This window comes from Copadichromis virginalis, linkage group LG23 (assembly GCF_057382275.1).
Source record: "Copadichromis virginalis isolate Kocher_CV1m ecotype Utaka linkage group LG23, C_Virginalis_male_GT1.1, whole genome shotgun sequence".
Taxonomy (NCBI): domain Eukaryota; kingdom Metazoa; phylum Chordata; class Actinopteri; order Cichliformes; family Cichlidae; genus Copadichromis; species Copadichromis virginalis.
The window spans coordinates 28,185,388-28,194,752 of NC_140639.1; the positions used below are offsets into that span (position 1 = coordinate 28,185,388).

At 36.2% G+C, this 9,365-nt stretch overlaps 1 protein-coding gene across 1 annotated transcript; it reads left to right on the plus strand.

The window, feature by feature from the left end:
* The first annotated feature begins 391 nt into the window (after positions 1–391).
* On the plus strand, positions 392–5,774 carry LOC146681074 (uncharacterized). The gene is made up of 6 exons (XM_085447932.1): positions 392–474; positions 596–689; positions 954–1,286; positions 1,475–1,649; positions 1,739–1,863; positions 2,062–5,774. The coding sequence occupies exons 1-6, from the start codon at positions 458–460 to the stop codon at positions 2,386–2,388; spliced, it is 1,071 nt and encodes a 356-aa protein (XP_085304058.1). The 5' UTR covers positions 392–457; the 3' UTR covers positions 2,389–5,774.
* Positions 5,775–9,365: the final 3,591 nt, after the last annotated feature.

The window sequence follows — 9,365 nt, forward strand, 5'->3', positions numbered from 1 at the left end:
ATCGTTTATTATTTAGTAAATATTGATATCTATGACTAGCTAGTTTATTGTGATGGTGCTTTGTTTTCTCTATTATTATGTTGCTCTTTGTTGTTTGCTGTCTCCTCTGTTTGTTTTTTTTGTTTGTTTTTTTTTTTCTCCATACAGGTGACCCAGGAGTTCTTTTTTTTTTTTCTCTCTCTTTCCCCCCCTTCTCACCGTCTCTTCTCCCCTTTGGTTTTCTTTCTTTCTCTCCCCCTCTTTCTCTCATTCATTCCCCCTGTCCTATTTATTAAAAAAAAAATAAAAAAAAAATGACAAAGGATGAACTGAAGCTCTGCCATCACGTAATGTCGCATACTGCTGTTTCTGATGTCATTTAGAAAAAAAAAAAAAAAAAAAAAAAGAAGAATACAATGCCGAAAATTCACTGAGCCACCGCACCCGGCGGCAGCTTGTTAACATATTGGCAAGTGATATGACTGAGAGACATGGGTAAGAGTAATAGTACCTAATAAAAAAGTAAAGATGGGCCATATGGAATATTCTTGTAATGTATACTGCAGTAAAGACACATACTTCTGATTTAACATTGTCAATTGTATTTCCTCTATAGCAGAATTCCCTCCCGTAAGCAAAAGGAGAAATATGCCCTTGGAATAATTACACTCTTTCCCTCATTGAAGGATCCATTTTCTCCAAACGGCTATGTAAGTCATGCAGTGATTGTAAAACAGCACATTATTTAGTTTTCATCATGGAATAATTACATCAGCTAAATGATTTAAAAGAAAAATCTTAATTCCTCTTTCGTAATAACTATTGTCATAAAACTGTATTGAAATTGTGGATGTTGTTCAACATGTATTGCACCTGTTACATGATAATAGTTCTTGGGTTTCTTTTTGCTGAATCTGCAAAGTCTGTAAGATCGCATTTGATGTTTATTTTTCATCTATGTTTAAATGTGACAGGAGCATTTCTACGACGGAGTGAAAGGCACTGGATATGTAGCGTGGCGCCTCAAAACCATGTCCAGGTCTACAACCAAACGGCCAGTGAAGGAAGTCCCAGTGCATCAAGAACAAGGGCCTAAGCGCAGAAGATTAGCAACCACATTGCCTCAGCAACTTGATGGAGATGCCTGCAAGGAGGCCATCTCATTTCTTGTTCACTCTCCTGATGAAGCAAGTGTATTTCAGAAGATGAAAATGACGTTCCAACATCGCCAGGATCTGGTGCATGATCCACAAAGAACTGCAGATGTCTTCAAAACATTTCCACGCTTTTTGGATGTCAAAGGACTAGTAAGTCAAATCACTTGATATTTTCAACTGTTAATCCTTTTTTTTTTGTTTTGCTGATGTGGATGGCAACAGTAAAAGATGTGATCATTGGTCATCCCAGTCAGGCTATATCCCATATTGGTCAAAATCACATTGCAATGTAAACAATGTTGAGCACTGTCTTTATGTCCTGTGTGTATGATGAACAGGTCAATCAAGACTTCCTGCTGCTGTTTGGTGCTGAAACAGCCACCAAGTTGCTTGAGAAGTGGGACATGTCATTCAAGCCAAAGGTTATTAAAGAAGCCAAACAGCTGACTCAGTCAACTGACCTGTGTCGTTTGATAAAAGCTGCTGAGAAACCAACAGAGAGTGATGCAAATGGTAGGCGTCGCACCATGCTTGTTTGATTTTAATAATATTTATTTTTACCTGTCATTTTGAAATTGTTTTATAAATTCAACCATACACAGACTGGGACAGTGACATGGCCTCTCTGCTGCTACTCCTTCAACTTTTGCCACCCACAGCTGGACGAAAGAGGAGAACCAAAATAAGTCCAACTGATGCAGCACACAAAATGGTGCACTTTCACAAGGTAAATATGTTGTCTCACTTTTTAAAATCCTACAAAACACTTTTTCAGTTTTTGCACTTTTTAGTTTTCCTCTCCATGAAGTATGTGTCTTAGTATTTTGTAATAAGTTAGCAAGGCACATAATGTCAAACTGAATGAATGGTTCATACTCAGCAAGTATAAGCTAGGCCTATATGTCAATATCTCATTTGTTTTTAGTCATGCTGCAGCATTGATGAACACTTGCAAGCAAGAGATGGTAAACAACCATACATCCTCGCTGTTGGTCGAACCCAGAACAGCATTGACACCTTCTACATCGCAGTGGACAAACAGCTCATCCCCTGCCAAGCCACCAGCTCACTCAGTGCTTTTGATGAACTTTTCAAATCCCACTACGTGTTCAACTTATCTTACGACGAGTCACTGGTTCATCTCTACAGTTTTGTGCAGACCACCATATTCAACATTGATGCCACCTCAACAGATGAGTCACCACGTGTTCATGAGTTGCGTGCCAAAATGTTGAATGAGAACCATGTTTAAATGTTTTATCTGTCAAACTCTGCATAGCACCAGTCAGGCTTTGATAAGTCATTTGCGACTAGGTCACAGTTTTTATCCAAGCACCAAATTTAAGTTGGCTTGTTCACAAGATGGTTGCAGCCGTCAGTTCACTACATATTCTGGTTTAAAAAAACATTTAAATAGTGTTCATGATGAAGATTGTTGTCAAAGTGGTGATGCAGAACCCTCAGAGTCATTTCAAGCTGATTTTGACAGATTACAAGATACAGACATAGCAGTTGCAGGAACAAGTGTTACTCAGAGCCTAGAGGTTGGGTGTTCTGAAAACAATGGGTCAGGTCAAAGAATTAAAAAAAATTCTGAAGCAATTTGCACTAAAATTATTGGTAAACTCAATGGTAGTGGTTTGGCAAATAGTTTTGTGTCATCACTTGTTTGTGATTTGGAAGATTTTGCAGATGGACTGCACTGTGAGTTTAAACATAAAGTACTGAACGTTGTGCCAACAGAAAATCCTGTTAGATCTCCAGTGGAAAAATGTCTTGAGACTTTTGACAATCCAGTTGAGAAGTTCGACACTGAAGCTAAAAGAAAGTCATATTTCCGTGAAAAATGGGGAATTGTGGATCCAGTGGAAAAGACTTTAGGAATACGCTATGATACAAGGTTAAATAAAAAATCAGGCACTTATGACCAGGTACCAGTAAAAGACACTTTTGTGTACATTCCAATTTTGGAAACAATCAAATTTATATGTCGCAATTCTTATATTTGCGAGCTGCTTGCTAAACTATGTGTATCAAAAGAAGACAGATATGAAGACTTTTGTGATGGGAGTTACTATAAGTCTCATCCATTGTTTTCAAAACCACAGACTTCTTTGCAAATTCAGCTTTATTATGATGACTTTGAGACTGCTAATCCACTTGGTTCCAAACGTGGTGTTCACAAAGTTGGTGCAATCTATTTTGTCCTCAGAAATCTGCCTCCAAAGTTAAATTCTGCATTGATGAACATTCATTTGGTTGCATTGTTTCATGCAGAAGATGTGAAAAAATACGGCTTTGATCCTATTTTACAGCCTCTGATTGATGACATAAAGTTTTTGGAGAGCCATGGCATTGATTTACCCTTCTCATCTGAAAAGGTCCATGGCACTATATGTCAGATAACTGGGGACAACTTTGGGATGCACTCAATTTTGGGTTTTGTTGAGTCTTTCAGTGGACGTTACTTTTGTCGTTTGTGTTTAATTGCAAAACAGGATGCACAGAGTGTGTATACTGAGGATGATCCAAAGATCATCTTACGAGGGAAAGAACTTTTTGAAATGCACTGCAGTGAGTTGCAATCTGATCCTCAAAAGCTACATGTGTTTGGCTTAAGAAAGAATTCTACACTGAACACTCTTCAATTCTTTCATGTTTGCCAGAACTTTTCCTTGGACATTATGCATGATATTCTCGAAGGGGTAGCACAATATGAGATAAAGTTACTGTTGGAATATCTGTCAGACAATTTTCTGCCGAAACCTGCTCTTTTGTCACGGATCTATGCTTTTGACTATGGCTACTTGGAGAGCAAAAATCGTCCAACAAGGGTGAACTTAGACAGTAGTGGTAATAGTATAGGTCTTAACTCCATTCAGACTCTTTGTCTGATAAGAAACATTCCTTTAATTTTTGGTGATATTGTGCCAGAAGGAAATCAGAACTGGACTATGCTATTGCTATTGTTGCAAATAATTAACATCATATTCTCTCCATCTGTTACACATGGCATGACTGTGCTTCTAAAACATTTAACAATGGAACATCATGACTTGTTCAAATTGTTGTATCCAGGTAGGAACATGATTCCCAAACACCACTTTATGTTGCACTACCCAACTTGCATCAGAAAAATTGGGCCATTATTGCATGTATGGAGCATGAGAGGTGAGGCTAAACATAGGGTGTTCAAAGACACCCTTAAGAACTTTAAGAACATCACAGTGTCACTTGCCAAAAAACATCAAACATCCATAGCATACAAGTGGGAGACATGTCCTTTAAGCCATGTTGAGTATGGGCCCTTGAAATCATTTGATGTTGATAGTGAGGAAAATAGTGAAATGATCTCCCTAGGCTTGCCTGCTGTTGCAGAAGAGGCTTTCTCTGCTAATTGGGTTAACATTAATGGGACTGAGTACAGAACAGGATTGGTCATTTGTTGTGGTTCTGAACATGAGATGCCGGTGTTTTGCAGAATAAAAACAATAGTTTTTGTCAATAGTCACACCTACTTCATAGTTCAGAAGCTTGTGGTTGAAAATTTCAGTGAACATTGCCATGCTTATAAAGTGTTTGAAATGGATGAAAAAGATGTTGTTAAAGCAGACTGTATTGAAATATACAAGCCCTTTGATTTGCAAAGTGCTTATGGTGATGATGATGGTCTGTACATTGTGCCATTATTTTTGTTGTGAACGTATGCTGTATGGTGCTTGGAATTTAATATTTATTAAAATGCTTATGTGACCAATTTTATGTTTTCTCCTTTTATCCTGTAAAGGGACTTAACAAGGATTTTCACTGAATGTAACACAGTCGTCATACAGTAATTGCACTTTAATGCATTTTTGTATTCAGACAATTAATACAGACTAGTATTTAAAAGCTCATATATGTCACTTTAAAGTGCCAAAATAACACTGTAAAAGTTACAGAATAACACTCTAAGTGAAAACAGTCAACACAATCCAGTGTGAAAATAAACACTTAAAAGTGTCATAAATAACACCATAGTTGTTGTGTAGTAACACCCTCAGTGAAAAGAGTTAACCCAAGCCAGTGTAAAAGTGAACACTTATCAGTGTCCTAAAACAACACTATAAATGTTAGGTAGTTACACTCTGAGTGAAGACACTTCACACCATACAGAGTGAAATTCTAACACTATGGGTGTTATATTTTTAACACTACAATGGAGTTAAAATAATAACACTTTGCAAAGTGTTACTTTAACTCTAAACCAGTGAGAATTATATAAACACTGGAAAAGTGTTAACTTTAACACTATAGGAGTTGAATTAACACTGGAGATTTTGCTGTGTAATTGTCTAGTTATATTATTTCTAGAGCATTTACATGTGAAAACAGCTTCACCTTATTATATGAAACTGAAGACAACCATAACAAAGTAATGCTTTGAAATCATAACTTAATTTTATTACATTTAATTTTTGACCGTGTGTGTGTTTTCTGTGTCTTGATTTAAGGCCATTTTTCATGCTGTCACGTCACACTGATTTCCCCCTAGTGGTCACAATATGTAATTACACAAAAACTGCCAAACTTTAACTGCAATAGAAAAATGCACAATTAATTAATTGATAGCAATGACATTTTAACAAATATATAATATATTAACATCACTATAAAAATGTATAAATAAGTAATAGTAATTAATAGTATAATATAAACAAAAATTGGCAATCCCTTCCATCCGGTAATTTAATGAGTACCAACAACCTTATTGCATCTTTAACCTGATCATTCATCATTCATTCAAATGGTTGCTGCAGATGGCCACCCCTCTCTGAGCCTGGTTCTGCCAGAGATTACTTCCTGCTAAAAGGGAGTTTTTCCTTTCCACTGTTGCCAAGTGGTAGAGTGTATTATTGTAAGGTCTTTACCTAACAAGATAAAGTTCCTCGCGGTTGTTGTGATTTGGTGCTACACGAATAAAACTTGAGTTGAGTTAAATTGATTGAGTCTTGGGTTTTTTTCCCCAGTCTCTTTGTAAATGTTCTGTTTCTTCCAGTAAATTTGCAAGTGTTTCTTGTCAATTAAATTTTTTTTTACATTTTCAATGTCGATGGAAACCCTAAATATGGCCTTTTTTTGTCTTCGTACATTTATACATGTAAATGCAAACTCCACACACTTTTTTATTTTTAACGTTATACAGCCTACAAACTGGATTTGGCATCAGAGCTCTTTATACTTCGGTTTTTCTGTCTGAGCTTTAATGAAATGGCCTTTGTATTGCAACGTACTGTACAACAGACCCCAGTGAAGCAGAAGCATCATGTAGTTCAGCTTTTCTCCTGTAGATGGAGAAAGAGGGCCACTCCACGGGCCCAGGGGGCAAGAGGGTTTGATGAACTTGTCTAAAGCTTAATCTGAAAGGGTGCGGAAGTTGAATGGGTTGAATGGGGGGGATATTGTTTTTATGAAAAGCAGGGCTTGTCACTACCCGATCCGTACCGGAAACCCGATCGGTACCCCGCATGCGCGAAAGGTTTCTACTTCCGGTCGTAGCGTTTTACGATAGTTATGGGTCAGAGTTTGGATTTGGAAACAAATTTTGCAAAGTGATCAAACTGTTCTACAAGCAAATTTATAGTTATGTTTCGCTCAATCCAGGCATAACATCTAGGATAGACATATTCTGTGGAATTCGACAGGGTTGCCCAATTTCTCCAAAATTATTTATTCTTTGCACTCAATTAATGGCTTACCTCATTGTGAACCATTCAGACATCGAAGGAATAAACATTTTTGATATTGAACTGAAAATAAGTCAGTTTGCAGACGACACAGTAATATTTTTAAAGGATAAATCAATACTCGAGAAAGCATTGAATGTCATTTCAATTTTTTCTAAAGCTTCAGGCTTGTGTCTGAACCTAAAGAAGTGTGAACTTTTGCCACTTTATGATTGTTTGGAAAATAGCATGAGGACGATTCCAGTGAAAAATGAGGTTAAGTATCTAGGCATCTATTTAGACAAAGACATCAACACTAGAGAATCAAAAAACCTAAAAGACAAAATTGATGGCATGTCCAAAACACTAAATCATTGGTTGACGAGAGATATTACAATTTTTGGACGCAATCTATTATCCAAATCAGAGGGCGTCTCAAAGATGGTTTATCCAGCATACTCACTATACATTACCCCGAAAAGTATTAAAAAGATTAACTCTATAATCTATCAATTCATTTGGCGCAATAAAACACATTACATTAAAAAATCACAACTTGTCAAAGATTACGCTAAAGGTGGTATAAAGTCAATGGATTTTCAATCAATGGTTGGAGTTTTTAAAATAAACTGGATAAAAGCCTTCCTCTTGAAACCTGACTCCATATGGTTCCATATCCCAAAAAATATTTTCAAAAAGGTGGGAGGGTTGGATTTTCTCCTGAAATGTGATTTTGATATATTGAAGTTGCCTGTGAAACTGTCAGAATATCATAAGCAGGTCTTGTCTTATTGGAAGATGGTGTTTGCCCATAACTTTTCACCACATTGCTCCACCTTGTGGAATAACAGAACAATTACAATTAATAAGAAGTCATTGTTTATTAAAGAGTGGTTTGAAAAAAACATAATCTTTATAACAGACTTACTTGATGAAAGGGGTCAGTTTCTCTCAGTGGGTGTTTTTAATGCTAAGTTTAACATTCAGTGTTCCCTTAGAGAATATGACAAGGTTTGTAAGGCAATCCCCTTACCTCTGTTGAGTTTGATTCAAGGTTATTTGTATTACTCTAAGGCACAAATTAGTCTACCTTCTTTACATCTAAACCAGATTCCTTTGACGGATAAAAACTGTAATAATAAAACCATGAACAAGATATTTAAGAACAAATTATTTCACGACTTTAACAGTAACACAAAACTAAAAGGGAGTAATATTAAAATAACGAACAAATATATGCACTTTTTAAAATGGCCTATCCCCCCCAAAGTCAAAGAAATGCAATTTAAAATAATTAATGGATATTACCCAGCAGCTGAAATGCTTAAAAAAAGGTTTGGGTTTGAGGTAGAGCCATGTGGATTTTGTTCACAAAATGTGGAAAGTATTGATCATTTGTTTTTTTCCTGCTCAGTAACAACTGACTTCTGGCAAGATTTAGTAGACTGGTTGAGTATAAGAATAGATGGGATGACCCCACTGACTCTAACACAAGTTTTATATAATAATGGTGATCCATCTAAGGAACTGTCCATGCTACACAAGGTGGTGATAATTATGGGCAAATACCACATACACAAATGCAAATGGCAAAGTAAAAGACCTTCCCTAACTGTATTGAAAATTGAATTAAAATCTTTTTTGTCATCTTTAGAATTACTGAGGGATTCATGTAAAGAGGCTGCTTTGATATTCGACAATGGGACTCAATCTCTATCCTTTTAATGATTGTGTTTTTGGTATACTAAGTAAGCCACATATATGTTAAAGTGTTCGCAGAAAGGAAACTGTTATATGTCATAAAAATGGCCTTCATATATTTATGTATATGTATATATGTGTTTTTGTTTTTTTTGTTGTTTTTTTTTGTTTGTTTTGTTTTTTGTTTTTTTTTCGTTTGGTTTCTTATTCAACCTTTTCAAGATGTTGTTGCACTAATGTTGTCTCCCAACGAGAGATTGTAATATGTGCATAAATTTAATTAAAGTATGGAAAAAAAAAAAAAAAAGTTATGGGTCAGAGTAAGAGTTAAGATGTTAAGAATAACAAGTATATCTTAAAATGTTTGCAATAATGAAGCGTTTCAGTACAATGTAGACAAAAACGAAAAATAAAAAGAAAGTTACGGATCAGGACTCTCCGATCCTTACTGCGCATGTGTAAAGTCTGACCGTACAAATCGGGTCTACCCGATCCGTACCGCGCATGTGCAGATGTTTTCTTCTTCTTCTGTTCGTTTAATGGCAGTTTACTCCCCAGTGTACGAGGATACCGCCACCTGCTGACCGAGCGAATAAACCCTATTATAAACTGAATTACCGTCATTACAAACGTGTGTTAAATCTGATTTAGCGATAGTCGAGTGTGTTTATGCTTGTCTGTGAGGAGAGGATTGTTGGAATAGTGATGATGATGTGCGCTATCACTGTCAATTGTCAGTAAACACTTAATCTGGCTGATGAATCTACACGTGAGATATTACAAAGTCTGCATTATTAACTCTGTAATTAGGCGCCATTCTTCT

Bases quoted from the DNA above. Each gene is read 5' to 3' on its own strand.
- LOC146681074 (XM_085447932.1), top strand. The intron at 1,287-1,474 runs GTAAGTCAAATC...TATGATGAACAG, and splicing joins TTTTGGATGTCAAAGGACTA to GTCAATCAAGACTTCCTGCT. The intron at 1,650-1,738 runs GTAGGCGTCGCA...AACCATACACAG, and splicing joins AACAGAGAGTGATGCAAATG to ACTGGGACAGTGACATGGCC.